Genomic DNA, 24,526 nt, shown 5'->3' with positions numbered 1-24,526 from the left:
CAATTTTTTTGTGATAAGAATATTACTGAAACTCATCTGCATTGAATGACACTCTTCCATTCCTCAGGCTTGCTGAATCCATTATCTCTCTCCTGGGAATGAATGCATTGCTGTGACAGATGATGAATAAGATATATAGGACAAATGATGCACTTTTTCATTTAAAAGACTAAAAAGGAAATTCACTTTAGTCTCCTTTCTGCCTAGTTTCATTAAAATCTAAATACAGCTATTCTAAGAGATTTTTTTTTTCTAGCTCAGTTCAGTTTGGAAAAAAAAAAAATGTCTCATGCATCATTTAAATCAACTATAGATTCCCTAGAAATATCCCACAAGAGCTTATTTTCAAATCTTTTGGCTTAAAAAATAAATGTGTAACTTATCAGCAAACTAAATATTCAAAATGCTTAAAAGGTAATATAAAAAACATACTATTTACACATGTCAGAAAATTAGTCTTATCATTTGTTCTTACTTTAGAGCATGGTTTCGAAAATGTCTTCTAGTTTTAGTTACGTTTCTATTGCTGGGAAGAGGAACCATGACAAAAGCAACTTAGAAAAGAAAGTATTGGATTGGGGGCTTGCTTTCAGTCTCAGAAGAGAAATCCATGAACATGAGAGTATCATGGTGGGGAACATGGCAACAGCAGGCAAACAGAGCACTGTTGCAATAGCTGATAGCTTATAATTGAGACAGTAACCCAGAGGTAAGGGAGGGAAAGGTGGGGAGAAAGAAGAAGGATGAGGAGAGAGAAAAGGGGGGGGGGGAGAAAGTAGGGGAGAAGAAAGATCCAGAGAGCAGACAGAGAGCTAACTGGAAACAATGTAGGCTTTTAAAATTACAAAGCCCAACCACAATAAGGCCATGCCTCCTAATCCTTCTCAAACAATTCCACTGACTGAAGATCAAGCATTCAATCATATGAGCCTAAGGGAGCCATTCTTATTTAAACCCCAACACTTCCCAAATTCTTTACTAAAATATACTCATAAGGGTTACTTTTACAAATGTATTTTTTAACTAAGACATCACATACAAATGCCAACAAATACTTAGAATAGGAACAAATGTTCAATATAGTGTTATTATTTCATGTGGTTACCATTCATTCACACACTTACTAGATAAGAATATTTTTACTCTCATTTACATTGTAGAATTTACACTAAATAGTATAGGATCTGGCATATAAACAATACTGTACCTAAGATGAAGAAAGTAGTGTCATATGAAGGAGAAGTTATTATATTGTACACCTGCTCCAGTATTGTTAGATAGAAAATCTTTAAAGCATTTAACTAATACAATAACTTTAAGAAACTTAGGAATCTTTCATATGTTTTTAAGCTAATGAAAACGTAAGGCAAAATGAATTTATAGAATTTATATAGGGTTTAGATGCATAAATAATCTTATGTCAATTGCTTGATAATATTTTAGAAGCCTCTGATAGATTATTATATAGCTAGCATTTGCATTTGTGGAAGCCTGAAATCGATTCGCTTTTCAGCATCAGATACTAGGTTAGCTGGAGTAACATACAGGAAATGAGGAAGAAGGGAGAGGAAAATAAGGAAAAAAGAAGGGAGGAGTCACCAAATGAAGGGGTCACACTCTCCACCTCAGGAAGCAGGAACATATCTTCAATGAGCCAATTAAATGGGACAAATGCATAGTGAGAGGCAGAAAAAGTAGGTTTACACAATAGGTCACCTTACCAAGAGGGGCAAAATGGTCAAGAGATTCCCCTCCCCTCCCCACTGTCCACTTCTACCCTGTGATCCTGACAGGAAAGGACACTTTACTTAGAAAACAAGAGAAACAGATAAATAACTAAGCCCTCTGACCTAGGCGTGTCTCTCTGTGTACCAATGTCTCAACTTCAAGTCTTTCTCCACCAAGGTCAGGCAAGTTCATCAAATAAGCAGTAAAATCTTTCCACTGGAAGCAAATTCCACCTCTGGTTAAAAAAAAAAAAAAACAAGTTCTTCTGATGAATGCCCCCAGGCTTCTCTACTTCCTTCCCAGCAAGACACTCTGGAGTAAATTCTAATTTCCTATGGCCCCTTTTCAAATACTTGTGATATCTACAGGGAGAAGCAGAGAAGTGTCTCACCAGACTAAATTCAGTCCTATTAAACTGTGTGGTTACAAAGGAATCAATACACACACACACACACACACACACACACACACACACACACACACACACACAAAACCATGCTTTTGCTCTCTTGTTTTCTCTCCCTTTTCCCCATTTCTTCCCATTCCCTTCTCCCCTCTCTCCTTCTTCTCCCCTTCTTTCCCCCTCCTCCTCCATCTCCCTCTCTCTCTCTCTCTGCCTTTCTCTACCTCTAGTACTCTCTTAACTCCCCCCCCCATGCCCTTAATAAACTCTAGACTAAAAATTAAAAACAGAAACAGAACCTTTATTCTTCTGAATATACAATGTAATACTATTTCACTGTGAGGAAACTTACAAAAACATTTTTAAGAAAATGGCTGTTATGGTCTGTTCCTTTAAATTACATTCAGGGAAAACTCAGTACAATGCTGGCTAATCTCAAACTCCCCATGCAATGAACAACTCAGAAGTTGCTCTAAATTTCTTAGACTAACTCAGAACCCTGGAGCCTGCATGTTCCTCTTTCATAAAGCCATTATCCTGGCATCTACTTCAGGACCGAAATAAATTATTTGATATATTTATTGAGTCATGTTCTGTCTGATTGAAACCCCTACTTGAGGCAGTTTGAGACAAAATGTCCCTGCTTATAGAAAGGGGAAAAAAAAAAAAAAAAGTAAGATCTATTGTCTACTGCTGCCAAGAAAGGAGAATGCTTTGTACAAAATCTAAGGTGAGCCAGCACTTCTCCAGTGTTCCATCCCAACACTAGAGCCCCCATAAAAGCAACTCAATATATATAGAGACCAAGGGAGCTGTCAAAACAATTAGAGCAGAGGATGGGGAAATGGAAACAACCAAGGCAATACAAAAGAATTTCAGATGTATGCTCACACACACAGTAACTAATTTCCACGTAGTAGTAATCACAACAGACAAAAGTAGAAACCAAATGTTGATTCACTCAAGTAAATATATAAACATATCAATTGGCCACACACGCAAACATACAAACACACACACACATACACAAAATGGGATTACAGGGGATTAGCACATGTCACAAATACGGATTGTGAAACTTAATACTAAGAGAAAGTAGCCAGAGACAGAAGTACCATGTCACATGGAGAATAGCTATGTGGTCTGTGTTGGAAATAACCAAGTGCTCTGTAATTAGACCATAATAATATTCATATACAATATCATACATTGTGCAGGCTAGTCTTATGTCAACTTGACATATGAATTAGACTTCTCTAAAAGGCAGGAACCTCAATTGAGAGAATGGAGCTGTAGAGAATTTTCTTAGTTAGCGACTGATGGGGGTGGTGGGGGTGGGGGTGCAGCCCCACTGTGGATGGTGCCATTCCTGGGCTGGTGGTCTTAAGTTCTATAAGAAAGCAGAACCCCTCCATGGCTTCTATATCAGCTCCTGCCCCCAGTTCCTGCCCTGCTTAAGTTCCTGTCTCGACTTCCTCCAATGATGAACAGCAATATGGAAGCGTAAACCAAATAAGTTCTTTCCTCCTCTTTGGTCATGGTGCTTCACTGCAGCAAGAGCAATCCTAAGTAAAACATGCATACATGTTAAACTCATTAATTTACATTGTAAGATTATCACTCTACTCAGATTAAAAATTAAGACAAAAACAGGCATCCAAGAACTCTCTCTCTCTCTCTCTCTCTCTCTCTCTCTCTCTCTCTCTCTTTCTTTCTCCTCTCTCCATGGTTGCTAGGTAGTGACTTCTTGTATAGGCATCTCAATGCTTAAGGATTTTCATTCTTTCTCAAAAAATACCGTTACTTTCAGGTGCCTAAGAGAACATGTTAGGTACTGCTTTTTTTTTTTTTTTTTTTTTTTTTTTTTTTTTTTTTTTGGCTTTTCGAGACAGGGTTTCTCTGTGTAGTCGTGGCTGTCCTGGAACTCACTCTGTAGCCCAGGCTGGCTTCGAACTCAGAAATCCGCCTGCCTCTGCCTCCCGAGTGCTGGGATTAAAGGCGTGCGCCACCACGCTCGGCCATTTTAGGTACTTCTACTACCAACTACAAGTGGCCAATATGACTAAATTCATTTTTCTCAGAAATCCATCAAGAGGAGGGGCTTTGGAAATCTAAACTAGAGCTGATATACCCACATTTTCATAAGAGAATGTGCTAAGATGCAATTAAATGGTAGTTTATTTTACCACAAAAAAAACCACAATTTTTCTTGTTTTAAAATATATTCATATGTTTATAGAAAAATAGTTCATAAGAATTAACAATGTAGTTTGTATACCCAGTGAGACCCTCATGGGAAAATAAATTTTCCTTTGTGAGTAGTTATTAGTCTGGGATAGCCTCTGGGTTAGGGAGCCCATCTGGCTTAGACCTGTTCATACTGCCACAGTCTCTGTGAGTCTCACTGGGTGTACACAGCACACCTAAGGCCAGGCCCCATGCTCAACAGGAAACGGCCAACACAAAAGTGACTCAGTGGGATTTGGAGAAGATTTTGTTTCACAATGCTTTTCCTGGGCATATTTCTTTACTCCCAGATCATTTGCTTATACAGTTTGCTTTTTGGATTTGTTTTTTATGGATTTTCTGCATGTGCCAATTGCAAGTCTCAGCACCTGTATGTGTGTTTTGTACTTTGGGGGAGGGGGGGGCAGGAGGCCTTGTTTCTGTTTGGTTTTGTACAGATTTAGATCCCAGTTAGAGCTCTAGGTTTGTTTGTTTTTGTGGATTTGGATGGGTGTGGAGGGAAGGAAGAATTGGGAAGGGTTAGGGGGAAAGGAAACCATAATCAAAATATATTGTATTAAAAACAAAAAAAAAAAACCTAAAACGTGAAGAATTCAAGCTAGTATGCAGAAAAAAGAAGGTGGATTTGAGACAAGCATGAGACGAGAAGCCAGCTATAGCATCAATCCTCAATGCTTCACACACACACACACACACACACACACACACAAGTGACAGACATATGCTCTGAAGGTAAATATATGTGGTTTGGGGGTGGAGATAGATGGTGAATACTGTCCACCTTTGATAGGTAAGCCACATTTCTATAAACCCTTTCCACAATGCAAAATGATTCTAAGACATTTGCTGTCTGCAGCATAAAAAGGAAAATACCAACAAATAAAGCTGGAAATTTTTAGGTGTCTATCACAAATGACACGTTCTTTGTTCGAAGTTAAATGAATAGCTGCATTGTGATCACAAGGCTGAAAATGTTGATCTATGTTAAAAATCTGTCACAGTCCTGGATCGATGTGACGATCATAACATAGAGCATCTCTCCTCTAAGAAAGCTTCTGAAATAATATAAGAATAATATACCTTTGTGTAAGTCAATGGTAAGTTTAATAAAATCATAGACACAATTGTACAAATTTCAATAGACAACTGGTAAAAATTCATTTTAAAAGTTTACAGAGCATACATCCCAGTGAAATATCAAAACTTTAAAACTAACAGGAAGTGCCATCTTATCCACACAGCATAAAATTTTAAGAGGATTTTTACAAAAAAAGGCAATATGGTGATAGAAAATTACTACTTATGTCATGCAGTTCAAAATCTCCCTTCAAGCATTAAGGTCTCTAACAGCAATCTTCTAAAATCCTAGGAAGGATGCATCTCCACAAATATAATCCCATTAAGCATTCCAACCAGACTCTGTGATCTAGCCCAACTGGAGTCTGAAACTGTACATGAAATAAAACTATTAGTTAAAAACGGGACAAGGAAAACAGAGACATGTATCTATACATGTACGATTTATACAAATAAATCTTTTTAAGAGAAAATATGAACATAAGCATAGATCCACCCATCTTCTGATGGAAAGCTGAAACCAGGTTTTTCAGGTGGATCTTTGATAAGGACTGTGAGCCGCCCTGCTTCACAGAAACAATAAAGTCAGTACGAGCTCCACAGCTTCTGGGTCCATTTCAATTACAGTGGAATGAAAGGTATAAGATGTATGGGATGGGGGGAAGCACTTAAAATTCATTTAAATGTATATCTTCTCTCATCTCACCTGCACATAATTTATTTCTTCCAAGTTATCCTTGTTCAGACTTTGCTAATACCACACGGGTTTATTTTCTGTCATACGCATAGCTCATCATTTCCTATAATATTATGGCACAGAATTGTAATGAAGAGAATTATCATTCACGGGATGGTGGATGGGAGGAAATATGCACTTCACAAGATGCACAAGAGGCAAGAGGTAGACGCACACTGCATGCATGTAACAGGAAGGAAGAAATCCACTCCCGGGGCTCACGGTTCTGTGGCAGTCAGTGGCCACTACTTACAGGGTGTCTATAAACAGAAGCAAATGCACTAAATCCAATAAACAGAAGAGGGGATAGAGAACCAGCATCAAGTTGGGAAAGTGAGAGGAGGTACTGAGAACTTTCTACAAAATGCCTCTTTGCTGATTGCTTATTTTGGAGTTGCAGTTGTTACAGAGGACATTTCTCAGCAGGGACACTGTTTTGGTAAGCAGCACTTTAATGCTTTCCTGACCTAGCTTGCAATTTGCCACCCCTCTGCCAAGCAGTTCCCAGAATAGTCCTAAAACCCTGCTTTAGAGAAACATCAAAACTCCAGTAAGCAAACTGAAGGTAAGCCACGTAAAAATGCACAGGAAACTTATGCGGAGTTGAGAATATACCAGGCAAAGAATTCCTTCGAAGCTCTATTGGAACCCCTAAGTCAGAAACCAAGAAACTTCTAAACAATCTAAGTAGAGCATTCTCCTGCCAGTCCAACTCCCTTCCCTCAGAAAAAAATTAAAGTCAGAGACTATAGTGAAATCTGAAAAATGGATACATGATATACAAAAGTGTGACTGTTTTCTAGGATCATATTCAGGCATATGCTATACAATGACGTTTCGTTCAACAACTAAAATATACATGCACCTGTGTTCCCTGAGATAATACAGTATAGTGATTTCATAGTCTCCATCTAGGTAGGTACATTCTATGGTATTCCCATGGAAACAAGATAACACGAAACCAATGGTTATAACAAACTGTAGCTGTATCCTTGTCCTTAAGGGACAGGTGGCTGTATTACTGACCCTAATCTATTGAGTATCTCTGTGAAACAGTATTCATCCTCTAAGGATGCCTCATTGACATAGGCTGGTCTGGAATATGGTGATGAGGCTAAGTACAAATCACATTTGACACCTAAGTCAAAGCTTTTAGAGCATACCCCAGGACGCTTCCACTGATCTTTCTCTCCCCCGACCCCGACTACCCATCTTTCTGGAGATCAGCAATGTCCCAAGGAGATGTTTCTCCATTATCGTGGATTCTTCAAGGAATCACACACACTGGGCAGAGCCACAGCTGACTACTGAAGCCAACGTGAGTGGATCTGGAAGGCTTTGTCTTTATAAGCTGCTCAAATGTTGGGGCTGTCTGTAAGACACCATACTGTAGTGGGAGCTGACAGTCAATCATCTTAGATTAGGGGAAGGAAGCTAATACAAAAGCAAGTGATGGCAGAATTGCAGTGTTCGATTTATAAAATACTTATAAACTAATCAATATAGTCACTACGTTTCCGGGACGGTGCCCCTCAAGCTATAATGCTGAATCAACTACACTACTGTAGAATTTGTAATCAATTTTAGATCACACATAAAATTAGGAAGATGCTATAAGAGCCAAAGAGAAAACTTTCAGGATTGAAGGTTATTTCAATATTTTTTACAGTGCCCTAGTCTAAATAGCATTGCAGGTACCATTTCAGGTTGTTACCACACCCCCCAGCTCCCTGCATGTGTGCCCCTTTAAAGTGGGTGAAAGAAAATGAGAAAATTGTCTTACTTTCCCTCAAATAAAGAAAATAGATGTGCTTTGTAAAATGTGAAGTTCTTTTGTCAAGAAGTTTTTAAAACACAGATGGCCGACCAGCAGGATGGCTCAACAGGTAAAACTGAATACCACACAAGGCTGAGGACCTAAATTAGATTCCCCAGATCCTAAGGCAGAAGGAAAAAACAGATTCCAGATGACTGTAGTCCAGCCACCATACACACACACACACACACGCTACATTAAAACTCATACACACACAAATAATAAATTAAATTGTTTAAAAAAATAATAAGTGGCAATAGCTAGGTCTTCCTCGGTTTGGACAAAACCAACTATATTAATTTTTATGAGGTCTGACTCTTTCTGAAATGGATTTGGTAATTTCTTAGCATTTGAAGGTGCATCTTCTCTTCATGACTGTAGTGCTGAACACAGTAGAGATGCATCACGTTTGTAAAGAAGGACCCAACGCAAGCCAGGCAGGAGACATCAACAGAGCATCTTTGTCTCCCACGGAGCCATGAGAAGGGGCCCAGTTATGGAACTCAGCGGTATTTCCGAACCCAAATCCTTCCTTTTAAATACCAACTTAGTACAACTTATTTCTTAAAAAGAATTTATGTTTGTTTTCTCAAAGCAGTTCTAGATAAAATGTTCTCAGGTCAGACAGAAACACAAAATTATGACTAATCCCTGAAAGAAACAAATGTAGAGAGTTGTCGGATTCCAAGTAGATTACAAAACAAGACAGTGATTGGAAAGTATTGCATGAAAGTATTTTAAAAACAGGAATAAAATTAAAGATTGTATATTCTTTTCTTACCATTCTGAGCTCTGATGTTGAGTCTTAGGTACACTAGGCAGGCCCTCTACCCGTAAGTCATAGTCCAGTCCTTACTGATCTAGCCATCCGTTCTTGTTACTTTCATTGTTGAATTTGGGACACACCCACTCAGGCCCTGCTTCACTAGGACTCTAGGCTGTACCATGTAGAATAGTTTATACTTTCTTTACCTTTTTTTTAAGTATAGAAATTTTTAATTTTAATTTTTAATTTTAATTTCAAAAATTATCACAACACCTAACCATGTAGAGAAAAAATAATCCGGCATATTTTTTCTTTGTCAGCTAATACTTACTTTATCACTGAGCAGAAGCATAATATTTTGTTGCTTTAAAAAAATCTATTTATTGTATTTATGGATGCACTGTAACTGTCTTCAGAGAGGGCACCATATCCCATTACAGATGGTCATGAGCAACCATGTGGTTGCTGTGAATTGAACTCAGGACCTATAGAAGAGCAAGTCAGGGCTCTTAACCTCTGAGCCATCTCTCCAGCCCTTGTTGTTTATTTTTATAGCTTGGCTCTATATTAACTATGAAATTTCAGGATGAAATCGGTATAATAGCATTCTTTAATTACTACAATGAAAAATCAAGCAGAATGATGTTGCAGTTCTTTTGTTTTTGTTTTTGTTTTTGTTTTTGTTTTTTTATTAATCCCAGAAAATAGGTTAAGAAGCTATGTTTCAAGTCAAATCTCTGCTGCATGACAAAGGAAAATACAGAGAAATTTAAAATGATCAGTGTGTGGCTAAAGGTTAATTCCACAGAACAGATGAGTTGGCTGCTGACTCAGTTTATCAGCTGGTTAAGAACAAAGTCATATATACATGAATTCCTTTAAAAAAAAAAACTATCTTCATCAGCAAAGCCATCTAGAACAACATTTTATTAGGTTTTCAAATTTAAAATTGATTGTAGTGAGTTAACCAGAAAACTTAAAACAAAATTTTCTAATAATCTTTGTCTTGAAAAAAGCTAAGGGGGGGTATAACTTCTTGTTCAATTAATTAATCTGTGTGGGGTATAAAAAAATATAATATTTATTGAAAAAGCAAAACAAAACAGAATCTGTTATGTCAGGGTAGGGGCGTTGTTACGTTTTTTGTTTGTTTGTTTTGTTTTTTTTTAAAGCATGTATTTTGAGCCAGATTATCAGCAGCAGAGAAATTCTGTGTTTTATACTCATGGTTCCTTATAACTCATACAATCCCTTAAATAAATATTCTTTTAAATGCATGGCTGGCCCATAAGTGCCTCTCTGCTCTGATTTATAAAGGTTCCACGCTCATTCAGTGCAGGAGACTTCATTCAGAGACACCAAAGCAGTCAAGACAGCTCCCATTGAATTATATCTCAGATTAAAGTGTTGGTATTGCTTATTGGGCTGCTTGTTGGTTTGTTTCATTTTGTGGTTTGGAGACAGTATCTGAGTAAGTCATCCAGATAAGCCACCAACTTCCCATCTAAAACCACAGGTGTATGCTACCACACTCAGCTCTTTAGTGACAAAGGCAATTGAGACCTCTCACAGAGAGACCCTGAGGCCATGTAATGATGTGCAGAAAAGAATATATCCTCCCCCATTTATTAAAATAGAGTTGGTTTGAGTTTTGAATATCTCTAAAATAGTGTCTAGTCTTGACTGCTTTTAGTCACAATTTCATTTGTATTGATATTCTACTGTAGTTTAAAAAATGAGGTTCATTTATTAAATATGAGGGTCCTCGCTACCTTAATCATTAAGTGACTTTTGGTTGATCAAAAAACATTTGGGTAAATGCTATCTCCAGGATATGGAGAGCATTAAAATTAGACAACACAACTTCATGAAAGGTGGGATTTTACAACTCAATTCAACACAAAAGGAAAAAGTTAACACAGGACTTCTTCCCATTAAAATACAGATGACTACAGAGCAATATGTCACCAAGCTTGACAAGCTGAGTTAGATCCCTGGAAGAAAAGAAGAGACTACTACGACTGCTCCTCTGAGAAACACACACACACACACACACACACACAAATTAACAAAAAAAAAGTATTTTTTGAAATATGTACCACATTAATTTTTATTTCACTTTACAAAAACTTTTAAATCATTGTACTTTTAATAGTTAAATGTACTTAACTTAAACACCATACTTAAAACATTTTAAATCTAATTATCCAAACACCACTGGTAGTTTTAATAAATCAACATTTGTAATAACTATAATTTCAGAATGTATCTTTCAGTTTCTTACTGACATTTTGATAATTATTAAAAATATTGTATTTGTAAATATTTCAGAGAATAAAATATTAGTATCATTTTAGTTGAAACTCTTGCATTACTTTTGGGAGTAGGGATATTATATAAAATTTAACCTGAGGGCCAGTAAAATGGTACAGTAAGTAAGGGAGCTTGCCACCAAGCCTTTGGGCCTAAGTGGTAGAAGCCCAAAGACCCAATGGTAGAAGGTGAGATTTAACTCCTGCAAGATACCTTCTAGCCTTCACCAGCATGCACACACATATGCAAAATAAATAAATGGGGGGGGGCTCTAAACTCGAATACTCTCAATGAATACTCAGAGAGTAATAAATGGAAACAAAAGGAATCAATAAAATTGAGTGCAGGGTAGGTGGAGCAAAATGGGACATAGAATAGATGGATGAGACCCAGAGCTCAATTCTCAGCACAGAATTAATAAATAAATAAATAAATGTTAATAAGAGATCAGTACCAAATATGGCTATTGAGAATTAGAAATGAGGTTAACTAATACTACTGAGACACTGAATTTTACACTAATTTCATTTCCATTAATTGTATTGTTTTATTAAATTTAATATTTTAAAACTGTTATTCAAGTCATTTACTGAGAAAAGTTTAACTACGCTGAAAAAAATTCCAGGTTTGTGAAACTACTGTTAAACTAGCAATTTGGTTAAATCAAAATATGTGCTAAGTACTTCCCATGAAATGTCAGCATCTGAAATCAAATTTGCCATATTCAGGTTCCAAAGCCATAGTACAAAAGGAGAATATCTGTTAATGAGTTTTAAAACCATTATATGTTAATTTTATAATACCTTTATATATTAGGCTAAATAAAATATTACAAAAACTCATTAAAGTGTTCTTGTACAGCACATTAAAAATGGTGAATTATATAAGGATAATGAATTTTATTTCTCTTAAGACAGTACAGCCTTAGATGAAACCTAAAACTTGTGCTAAAGTCTTTTCTTCTTTTTAATTTTCAAGACAAGGTCTCATTAGACATCTCTGATCTGGAGCTCACTGTGTAGCCCAGATTGGCCTCAAACTCATAAAGAACCATGACCTCTGTCTCCTAAATGCTGGGATTCTAAGGTCATGCTGTAGGGAATGTGCAGTCTTGAGCTAGTGACGTCTTGAGTGACTGTATATTGTTTGAAATGAGCCAGTCATGTCAAGCATGAATGGCTCAGATCCACGTGAAAATGGCCAGGCCTTCCCCACATGGGTAAAGCTCAGAGAAACTGGCAAAGACTTCCTCTCCTCTGAGTGTCAATGTTGGCAATGAATGCAAGACCAGTGTGTGTAAGATGTAGCAACTTCAGCTTCCTCCTGCTGTATGACAGCAGCCTGGCCTTGGGTTGAACAGAACAAACATACTGAAGTTTCAAATTGCCGCTGTAGTTGACCCCACTCCATCAGAGCACTTACAACCCACCTGACCCCAGCTTTTCTATGCATTGATCTATGTCTCTTTCTTTTCTTCATTCCCTCACCACTTCAGTCGGATTTCAGACGCAAGTATCCCTAGATCCAGGCAGCCTAGATGACCACATTTGGCTTTGTTCATTTCTTTAAGCTATAACTTATGTGCAGAAAAAAAGCTACTTCCTGTTTATAGTTCTATATAGTTTGATTAATACAGTCACATAATCACCAATGGTGGTTTGAATAAGAAATGTCCCCAGAGGCTCCCATATTTGAACACTTGGGACCCCAGTTAGCAGTGCTGTCTGAGGAATTATCAGATGTTAAGGATGGAGGAAGTACACCCCTGGGGGTAGGTTTTAGAGGTTCATAGCCTCACCCTACTTCTAATTCATTCTCTCCCTCCTCCTCTCACTGTAACTCCCATTCTTGTTCTGCTTTGTTGGTATTGCTTGTTGGGCTGCTTGTTGGTTTGTTTCATTTTGTGGTTTGGAGACAGTATCTGAGTAAGTCATCCAGACAAGCCACCAACTTCCCATCTAGAACCACAGGTTCTGAGTGTATGCTACCACACTCAGCTCTTTAGTGACAAAGCCAATTGAGACCTCTCACAGAGAGACCCTGAGGCCATGTAATGATGTGCAGAAAAGAATATATCCTCCCCCATTTATTAAAATAGAGTTGGTTTGAGTTTTGAATATCTCTAAAATAGTGGTTGAAAATCTCGGCCTGTGGTTGAAGATGCAATCTTCACCTTCCTACTCTAGACATCTGCTGCAACACCTCCCCTACCATGTGAAAAGACACCGTGACCAAAGCAACTCTTATAAAGGCAAGCATTTAATTGAGGCTGGCTTACAGTTTCAGAGGTTCAGTCCATTATCATCCTGTGGGAATGAATCATGGAAGGATGCAGGCAGACATGAGACTGGAGAGGGAACTGAGACTTCTGCATCTTCATTCAAAGGCAGCCAAGAAGAGACTCTGATTCCACACTGGTGGAGCTCAGGCATAGCAGACCTCAAAGCCAACCCTCCACCAGTGACATCCCTCCTCCAACAAGGCCACACCTCCTAATAGTGCATTCCCAGTGCTCCAAGCATTTAAACACATGAGTCTAGGTGGGATGGAGGGGGGAGGGGTAAACCTATTCAAACTACCACAAACCACCAATTAACTCTTTCTGCTTAAGTCATTTTTGATGATGGTCTTTAACACAGCAACAAGAAGTAACTAATACAACCAGCGTAGTAACTGGGGTTTAAAACACTTTTCTTACCAGATAGTACCCTTGTGCCCTCATCCCCTGACAACAAGAGTCTATTTCCTATCCCTATACATTTGGCATTTCCAGACTGCCTAGAAATAGATTAATACATCATACAAAACAATTTATTCTGACAATATCAAATCTGAAATATTATATTCCTCTATGGTACTAAAGATTATAATCATTTTCATGTTTCTTTTGCTGATATCAAAGACTTTTTGACAATGTCTGTTTTATCCAGTTATTTCACTTTCAAAAGATAGCTTTCTTCCTTTTCTATTATAGTATTTGCTTATTCTCTAGACATAAAGCATGGTAGGCTGTCTTACAGGGGCTTTTTTGGGGCAGTGGGGGTGGCTTTTCTTGGCATGGTCTTTGTTTTTGTTTTTTTTTTTTTAATTCTTCTTTTTTGTTGTTGTTTTCTGTTTTGGTTCTCCCTCCAACAACTAGACTACAAGCTAAGAAGTTGTATTTCTTGATATTGTACTTTGTTTATAGACTTAACTTTGTCTAGTGTAGGCATCAGTACAGATTACAAAGGAAAGGAAAGATGGAGATGACAAAGACAAACAGCATCTGAGTGATGGGGGTCCCTATTTAGTAGACTGAATGTCTACTTTTACTGAGGACTCAAAAGCAATATAAGACTACAAAGGATCCAAGAAATGTGATACCAGCTCTTGACTGCAAATGCTCACGAGATTATCTATGCCAATTTTTTTTAGCAGTATTGTATCCTTTTTGTTAGAACATGACAGCAATACTGAATAATTTGCAGTCCTCTTTCCAACACTATTTTTCTCACATCTTGTTATTTTTTTTGTGCACTGTATTCTAGAAAGATTCATGAATACACATATTACAAGATAGCAGAAGCAATTAGACCACATGAAGTAAAATATTTAGTGAATACTATGACATTCGCTGGGAAGTCTGATAACTATTTGAATCATTAATATTAATATAATTAAACATGCAAATTAAGTCTTCATGACAGAAAAATAAAATATTAATATCCTCAATGCTCTCAAAAATACTTACTGAATTCTCCAGTAAGAAAAACTCCTTCTGCTCCTGGGGCCCATTCTTTGCAGTAGATGCCACCATCAGAACATGTGTGGATGCCAAATGACTCATAGCCTCTGGAGAACTTATCGATCCCACCTTCATTCTCTCCAATGTCATGCAAAACCTGGCTAAACTTCTTATACCTTTGAAAAAGTACAAAAGGAAGAAAAGAGGTTAGAAATTTTGCCTTCCAAGGAAAGGAAAGTAACATAGTCTAGTCAGCAAGGAAATAAAATTACTCTCCACCAGAGCTTCACAAAAATTTCCTGCAGTAGGGCAGAGGCTTTGGCAGACATCTGGTCTCTTTGTCACAGCTACTCAATTGTGTCTCTGAAGCATGAAAGAGGCCACAAATAATATGTTAATGAAAGGCTTGCTTGTTTCCAATAACCGTGTATTTACAAATATGGGAGATGACAGGTTGAATTTGACCCGTGGGCTGTAGTTTGTCTATCCTTACTCTAAATCATCTGACCACTGAAAGAACAGTACAATGTCAAATCACAAAAGCCAGTAGGCATAAAGTGAAACTGGTGATCCCCAAACTAAATAGGCACAGCAAGCATATGGCTGCTCCTGACCCTCCTGTTCCTCAGGATTCCAGATTCATTCCTGATGCATTTAAAAATAAATAAATCCAACAACAACAACACAAAATAAACAAAACCCTCTACTTGTTTTCACTAATTCATCTTTACATCTGATGCAAACTTGAAAAAAAGAAAACAGTAAAAATAAGGAACAAACCACAAAGTAGACTGTCTTAACTCGAGGTTCAAATGTAATGAAACACCTGACCAAGAGCAACACAGGGAGGGAAGGGTTTATTTGCCTTCCAAATCACTGTTCATAACTGATGGAAGTCAGGCAGGCCCTTAAACAGAGTAGGAACTAGAGACAGGAGCTGATGCTGAGGCCATTGGAGAGCTTGCTCAGCCTCATAGAAATCAAGACCACCAGCCCAAGACCCAACCCAAGACCCAACCCACAATGGGTTGAGTCCTCCCCACATTAATCACTAAGTAAGAAAATGCACTGTAGGCTTGCCTACAGCTCATTATACAAAGTCAATGACTCAATTGTGGTTCCTTCCTCCTTAATGACTTTATCTTGTGTCAAATTGATATAAAGCTAGCTAGCACACTGATTTTTCATGTAAAAAGTACAGGTTCCAGAACTGCAAGATGAATTTCTCTTCAGTATCTCCTGTAAATAATAGGGCATGGGGAAATAATAAAATCCCAGAAACATAGTATGAAATTCCATGGAAATACACAAGGCAATATACAAAATCTGGGAAGCTAACTAACAAACAAACAACAACAACAAAAAAGTGAACATAGTTTAACAGACAGAATATGTATAAATTTCATGTTAAACAGTAAGTAAACTTAAAATTGAACCCAACAAAATGTGAACTAAAGTACTATATAGCAAGAACAGAATTCAAATATAACAAAAGACCTAAAGAATGAAATGCTGACAGATAAATGGATCAGTGTGTAAAATCTGCCTGCTACAAAAACAACTGCCCGTGTTTGATCCCTGAAACCTACATGATGAAAGGAGAGAATCAACTACTGTCAGATGTGTTAAGGCCTGTACACACACAGGCAAACTAAATAAATGTAGAAAATGAAAAGAAAAGGAAGAAAGAGGAGTGTAGTTAGAAAATAATTGATGAATTACAATAGCCAAAATTATAATTTGAAAACAGGGAAACTGTGTGTTTTGGAGGGGGGTATTGGTTTTCCTTTGCAAGGTTCCTTGCCAAATCTTGCCATGCAAAAGGGACAGTATGACACAGTTCCTGCCCCTAGACCAGAGCTATCAGGGTCTGGGCATCCACCAATTTGACAGTTGCTAGGTTTAAGGCTTGTTTGTATAATGTATATATTTTGCTTTATTCTCCTCTTTTGGAAATATCCCCCCTCTGTCAAGGTTAATAACACCATGAGTAGAAACAGCAACTGTCTAGGTGGCAAGCGTGTATCTGGTGTTCCTCAGCACCGTGGGGAAAAATATGACCTTCAGGACAGCCATTAGGCTGTGGGAAAGAACTCTGAAAAGCTGAGTTCAAAATTATATAATTGCTCACCTATGTAAAAATATAAAAATGCAATGTAAATTGTATGAGGGGATTCATGGACCTAAAATAACAAAGGCACATGAACTAATGAGCCATTTTGTCTGAAAAATACAAAGGCAGGCAGAAATTTGAGTTCAAGGTCAGCCAGTGACTCAACAAACTTAGGTCCAGGAGTGGTGGAAATGGTGCTCTCAGAGCCAGATCCCACCCACCTAGATTATGGTGGACACCGACCAAGGTTAGACCAGTGCCAACTGGAAGGAACCTGAGCCACTGTTCGGGTGGGGTTCCTGCATCCCAGAATCCTGCTTGTCCACGTCACTCGTGGTGTTGTTGGAACAGATGTTGTGTTCTACTCACCAGTGATCCTAAGATCCTTGGTGTGCTAGGGCGCCTAGGGAATGGAGAGACCTCTGGGGACCGTGGGACTGTGTACCAAGTTTGTGCCCAAGGTAACCCAGCACTGGCAGTGATAAGAAGGAACCTGAGCCACTCTAGATCCGCTTCCTTATATGCATTTTATTTCATGGGTACCCTTTTTTAGATTCAATTCGTTTTTAAGGAAACTTTAATTCAGGGCAAATGCTATTAAGGAATTATCAGACAATAAATTAGCTAAGCAATATGAAACAACCAACAAAAGAAATCAGGATTTAGGGCAAAAATATATTTATTAATTAATTAATTATCATAATATAAAGAAAGATAGTAACTTATTTTTTAAAGACACACATGTCCAGAGGATAAATACATAAAATTATTTTATTGTCAATCTATATTTGAAGGATTAAACAAAATTATTAGATTTAAGAAGTTCTTTTTCTTTTTTTTTTTTTAATCATTCTTATAAATTTGCTAAGACTCTGTTCCAGTGCTCCATTTGAAAAAGTTTCGATGGAAACAGGATTATAGCGCTCTATTACTTTCACCAAATAGTTTGCCTCCCCTCAAGGTCAGCCCCTTAGCTTCTGATGCAGGAATGTACATTCCACTTTGAAATCACTATGGCTCAGAAAAGGAAGTGCCTGGAGGCACAGCAAGCTCATCATGCCTATGACCTCTCAGGCTACTGTTGGCTCCCTTAATATCTTTTCTATGAATTTATAGGATGTTTAAAAACTAGGTCAAATTTAAAACTATATTATGATGTTAATATAGGACCACACATTTTGAACAGGCATGAAAAATTATTATAAATACTATCTGATGCAACCTATATCAATTAACCTTAAAAAAAAAAAAAAGAATGAAAAAAATAGAGGCACAGAGACATACATTATTCAAGGTCAGGAAAATAAAACCAATAGGATGTATCACTGTCGGTCCCAAGTGGTATCTTCAATAACATCTCAAACTAAAATCATCTGTCCCTAAGAAGGCAGTGCGTATGTTTTACTCCTATGGTTATTCATCTTACAATTAGAAGTAACTGCACAGGATAACTGCAGCTTCATCTTTAGAAATAATCAGTCTAGGTTTATTATTTTAGCCTCTGTATGTGACCTTGAATAAGCCACTTGAAGTTCTCTCCTCTTCTCTCCCTGCCCCTGTTCAATGCAGAGAAGCCTCATAGGTCCTGGGAAATCAATGAAGGCACAGTGGGATCCTTCCCACAGCAGCCAGCAGGTACTCAGTAGGTGCTGGCTATAGCTTTTCTCCAAATGGAAATGGCAGTACATCACTATTCTTTTAAACAGAGCAGCTTCCTTTCATTTGTACCACTTGTTTAAACTTTAATGTACATGTTAATTAGGAAACATTTATGTTTTGCTCCCAAATTCCAAATGTCTCTGAGAATCTATTTCATAAAAATTACAGTCAGGTAAGCATGGTCTCAGTATTCCAGACTGACTGTAATATACAGGTTTGGGGTAAACGCCTAGTTAAAAACAAAATTGATTGAATGAATTAAACCCATAGAGAGGCTACTCTAAGGAAATAAAAGGAAATAGGAATGAAGTGGTAGGGAGTGGGTTGGGGTGGGGAACAGGCTAAACTTTGTTCTCCTAGAAGACAACTTACACCAGATCCTATGTCGGTATTGATGCTCCAATTTCAGACAAGGTTCTGAATACCACGGATGTATCTTAGAGAGGAAGGAGTTCATGACCTAACTGAAAATTTAGAACCCATGCTCAAAGCCTTATACGTGAGCATAAAAATAAAAGAAACTCCCAGGGGAAGTTCCTTCCTCAGGAGCTCAGTTTAGGAGATTTTATTCTGTTTTCTGCTTCCTAAAGGAAATTATCTACCCAGGGAAAAAGCACAAAGGTAGAGGCTCAAGAGGACATATGAGGTGTGGAATAGTTGGAGGGTGGACGGGAGCAGGGGTGGGGGGTGGGGGGAGAGATAAAATATGGAGTGTAAAAATTTAATTAATTAAATAATTAATAAAAAAGGATTTCTAATAGGTAACAGGAAGAGCCTGAAGAGAAACACAGTAAAGTCTGGACTCTTAGAAGACAAAAGAGCACTGAATCCAACCACTAAATTGATTCAGGTGCTGTGTTGACTTGAGTGAAAATGACCTGCATAAACTCATATGTTTCAATGGACCCCAGTTGGCAGAACTGTTTGGGAAGGACTAGGAGGTATGGCCTTGTTGGGGATGTGTCTTGGGAGCAGGCTGTGAGGCTTCTAAGGCCTTGGGAACCTCCCAGGGCTCCCTTTGTCTCCTTTTGCTCCAGATGTCTGACACATACTACATCAGCTTTGCAGTCATATTTGCTAACCCTCTGAAACTCTAAGCTCAAAATAACTATTCTATAATTTGTCTTGGTCATAGTATCTTCTCACGGCAACATTAAAAAACTAATTAATATAGATGTTTAGCAGAAATTTTCTTTTTATGGGGAAAATATCCACAATATACAAAAGTATCTACATTTTGAGCTTGCCAAATGATAGCTAAGCACTTAAGACTTTAGAATGAGTATTTTATGTCCCTCAATCAAATGCAAATATTTAACAATAATGAAGCCCAAATACATCAGCTTCCACAATGCTGGAATTATAGGGATAAACCACCAGTTAGCAGAGAAATGTTTAAGGGTAATAATTAGAAGGGTGATTTTTGCTATTATGGGTCTATAAATTAATGAAATCTTTAATAAACAAAAGCTGATGAAAGCATTGGAATTCGGTTATACAAGAGTGATTATCAAAAATAGTTAAGACTTTGGCTTCATAGTGCATGTTGGCATGAGTCAGCATCATGTTACTCTAACAAAAGACCTGGAGCAGCTAACTTTATAAAGAGAAAGCTATAAGTGGATATCTATGAGTGGATGTCTATAATTGGATATAATTGGGGTATCTATATTATACCCTACAAAGCCAGGCTGCATCGCAGAAGAGCAGGTAAAAAGACTGTGAAAGTCAGATATTGGAGAGAAGAGCACTACAAAATGCTATCTTTTGGATGTGACTTCCTGTTGCAACCATGAGCATATAGCAGGATTTAGACCTGTGCAACACCAGCACAGACAAAAATCAAAGTGAAAACAGGAAGGGGAATAGTCATGAAGAAAAAGAGTCACCAGAAGAGGAAGGAGAATAAGAGAGAATTGGGGAGAGGGGAGTAAAGATGATCATAAAACATTCTTTATATGTATCAATTGACAAAAATTACTTTTAACTAAATTAAATCAAAATGTCTGGAAGGGGAAAATGTATGTAGCTCACAGTTGTCAAGTTTCAAAACTGGCATACTGTGGGAGAGCCCGTGTACCAAATGGGTACACTTCAAATGGTGAGAGATAAAGGAGTCCCACATTTATAAAATCATGCTCACAAGGACAAAGATCATTGCTCACAGGGCTCTACATTCTATCTGCCCATGTTACCTTCATAAGGGCATACAATATCCAAACAATACCAATGTGGTTCCTTATTTTTAAATGGGATTCCTTGTTTCTAAGTGCCTCTCATCCTGATAAATGCATGAATTGTTAACATTTTATTTCAATTTCAGGAATGTTTCCCATCTTCACCCATAAGATATGCTCTTGACTTTTACCTGGAAATGGCAGAATTGGAACCATGTCAGCAGAGGTAACAAGCAAGTAGAGCCACCCCCACTTCTCACACACTTGGTGAGCATCTGTTTTATGTCCGACCTGCAATAGTCACTCTGAGCAGAGATTAGACTATGTATGGCTGGAAACAGCAAAGAAGAAAGCAAAGCATGGAAATGAGCTAGGTATTGTGCTGACAAAGGCAAGGGATGGCTCACCGAGTAAAGGGAATGTTGTGCACACTTCCGGGCCTGAGTTTCCATCTCTATAACAAACATAAGGGCTAGTCATATAGTGTGTTTGTGTAATCCAAGTGGTCCTAAGGAGAAATGGGAAATGTTGGCAGAGTAATCCCAGTCAGCTCACTTGACAGCTGACCTCAAATACTTAGGGACAAATGAGCGATCTCCTTTAAAACAAAATCGAGGTAAAAAGAGGTGCCAAAGGCTATGTGAACTGTGACAGGCATGTGCCACAATCACAGGCAGAGCACCGTATACATATATTTACAGATAGTGTACACACACATATTTGAAAAAAAAATTTAAAAAGGAAGAGAACTGGTAGGAATGTAAGTTTTACAAAGAAGGGGAAAAATATCTGGTCTATAATCTAATGTATTATAAACACCTAAAAATATTGGGACATGGCAAAGACTCAATTTGGAGCTTTAGTGAGTACCTTTTCTTTGCCAGGATGTGTATAAGCAATGTTGATGGAATAACATTAGAGTCCAGACTAGGAATATGCCCAAATTTTAATGTAAACCCTATACCTTCACATCATAAATAGTTTGAGATGGAGGTATGAAAGCCTATTTGTTAAATACACAATGGTAATATATCTAAATAACCTTTTCCGTGAAATAACTAAGAAACTCAGTTGGTGATAATCATATTCAAGAAGATTGCTACATGTGAAGTTAATACAGAAAAAACAATTCTATATTAAGATCTAAGATAAAATTTACTGACTATACAAGATCATCTACAGATTCCTCTATGGTATTTCCTATTTTCCTTCAAGAAAACGGGCAAAAAGGGCAAAAGGGAAGGAAGGAAGGAAGGAAGGAAGGAAGGAAGGAAGGAAGGAAGGAAGGAAGGAAGGAAGGAAGGAAGAATAAAAGAAAGAAAGAAAGAAAGAAAGAAAGAAAGAAAGAAAGAAAGAAAGAAAGAAGGAAAGAAAGAAATAGAGAGAAAGAAAGAAAGAAAGAAAGAAAGAAAGAAAGAAAGAAAGAAAGAAAGAAAGAAAGAAAGAAAGAAAGAGAGAAAGAAGAAAGAAAGATTTTTTAAAGAAGCAGAAAGCCAGAGCCAGGTGTGGTAGTCCATCCCTTTAATCCCAGCATTCAGGAGGATATGTAGAGAGACCTTGCATTGAAAACCAATATAAATTTTTTTTTTAAAAAAAAGAAGCAGAAAATGTGAAATCACAAAAATCTGCAACAATTCTATGATACTGATTTTAGCTTTACAAAATACATTAATTCAATTACAGAACAATGTTATATTCCAAAATATAACTTGTAACAACTCCTCCTCAGGGAAGTGAGATGGCTCAGTCAGTGAGAACAGTCACTGGCCAACCTTAGGCTATGTTTGAGTCTGGAATCCCACAGGGTGGCAGGAGAGAACAGGTTCCCAAGAGTTGGCCTCTGACCTCACGTCCTGTCTGCTGGCTCTCATGCACATGCCTGTGGCACGTGGGTTCTCTCCCTGTCTCTGTCCCTCTCTGTCTACTGTGTCTCTCCTCCTCTTCCTCCTCCTCCTCCTCCTCCTCCTCCTCCTCCTCCTCCTCCTCCTCCTCCTCTCTCTCTCTCTCTCTCTCTCTTTCTCTCTCTCTCTCTCTCTCACACACACATAAATAAATAAATAAATAAATAAATAAATAAATAAATAAATAAAATGCACAAGACCACAACAACGAGTTAACTTCTCCCTTTCTGATATTATGAAATGTATGCTATTTAATTAACAATTTTTCCTTGTTACCACACAGTCAAACTTCATTTTAAAAATGGTCTCTTGCTTATTCCAAGACTATTTAAAACTTCTGGGAGGAAGAAGGAAACGGAAGTCCATCGAAAACCCTTGCCCTTTAACAGGGAGGACTGTTTGTTCTTAGTGTCCTGAGACTGAATAGTGGCTGCTGTTTGTAAAACATTCTTTCCTAATTCTGGCACACAGCCCTACATGAGGAAAAGCTAGAGACCACCGCTGAAATCCTTTCAGGTCTAAAATCTCCATGTGTTAGTGAAATACTCATATTTAATTCATAATTACTAAAGAAGGTCCACTTGATATTACTTTAAAAAGTCATACAGAACTCACTTCTTTTCATTATAAAATATTTATTGCTAGAATTCTACTTACTGAATATAAATGCTATATGGTTGAAGAAACACAGGGAAACACCTACTATATAGCCATTAATGTAAACATATTTTGACTTCTAAACGGATTAATTAATTATAATAAATTAACAAAACGTAGGTAGAAATTAATTTTAATCACTGTGCCTTGTCTCATGGTCGTGAGCAAATTAGTAATGTATTGTCCTTGCAGTTTACTAAGGTATGATTAATGGTCAATATTAAAATTCTTGGGGTCTTCTGGCAAAGTGAAAACATGATTGCCTAGCTAGGAAAAAAAAACAAAATCCTCTGACTGCAATAAATCAGAATTACTGAAGGTAAACCCTGGGAGATGGCCCATCTGGTCAGTCCTGGGAGCACCAGCCATTGTCGCAAGCAGAAGCTGCTAGTCTCTCTCCCAGCCCCTCTTTCGAGTCACGCTCCTGTTCACGTCTCTGCTACATGCTCAGCTGATTACCGCGGAAAAGGGCAGAGCTGTAACTGTTCAACTGACCTTTCAGTTTATTTTCTCTTGTGTAATCTGAAACATGAGCTACCATGGTTTTAGGCTACTGATTCCTACAAAGAATTCTGACTTCATGTTTCAACAGTCTTGGCTCAAACTGCAGTGTGCTCGCCTGTGTTCAGGTTTCCTTGTTTGGAAATCCAACAGGAAAACCAGCTATATGCACTGGAGACTGAAGCCCTGGACCCCTCCCTCTACGCAGCAGACCACTGTCTGTGGTGCCCCTGAGAGCCCTTGGCCATCCAACCTGGTGAGAAACAATTCGAAGCTCCCATAACCCTGCCCCAGTCTTGGACCTATGGTGAATTTAGCTGGACCAATAAAAAGATTAAAAACAACCGTGCATAGTTTTCTGTCTTTTGATAGGAATGGCACATTACTTAAATGCTGTCAAAAACTTTATACTCATCATAGAAGACAAAAACAGAGACATTTTAATGAGTCAAATGACACATAGCCTAGACATAACACCTGCCATATGACCTTAAGAAAAATCAACATGAAAGTTGGGGGCTTCTCTTTCTTAAAATTGAAACACCACATGCAGGTCTAACAATGCATAATCCATACTCCGAGTTTCTTTAATTCTTAGTCGTATAATACATTGATCCAACCAAGAGAGTAAACATGCATCCCAAGACAACTGGAATATAACACACACACACACACACACACACACGTGCACAGTCTTATAAATACTGA

At 37.8% G+C, this 24,526-nt stretch overlaps 1 protein-coding gene across 1 annotated transcript in view; it reads right to left on the bottom strand.

The window, feature by feature from the left end:
* Gbe1 (1,4-alpha-glucan branching enzyme 1) overlaps nucleotides 1-24,526 on the bottom strand; it is a 240,595-nt gene that overhangs the window by 175,019 nt on the left and 41,050 nt on the right. Inside the window, exon 2 of the mRNA XM_021184815.2 lies at nucleotides 14,817-14,986. Coding sequence (XP_021040474.1) covers nucleotides 14,817-14,986 — 170 coding nt within the window. The remainder of the gene's footprint in view (nucleotides 1-14,816; nucleotides 14,987-24,526) is intronic.

Source organism: Mus caroli, unplaced genomic scaffold (assembly GCF_978045245.1).
Source record: "Mus caroli unplaced genomic scaffold, Mus_caroli_1 scaffold_17, whole genome shotgun sequence".
In the NCBI taxonomy this organism is placed as follows: Eukaryota; Metazoa; Chordata; class Mammalia; order Rodentia; family Muridae; genus Mus; species Mus caroli.
The sequence above is the reverse complement of the archived record's forward strand: the minus strand, read 5'-3'. Positions and strand labels throughout refer to the sequence as shown.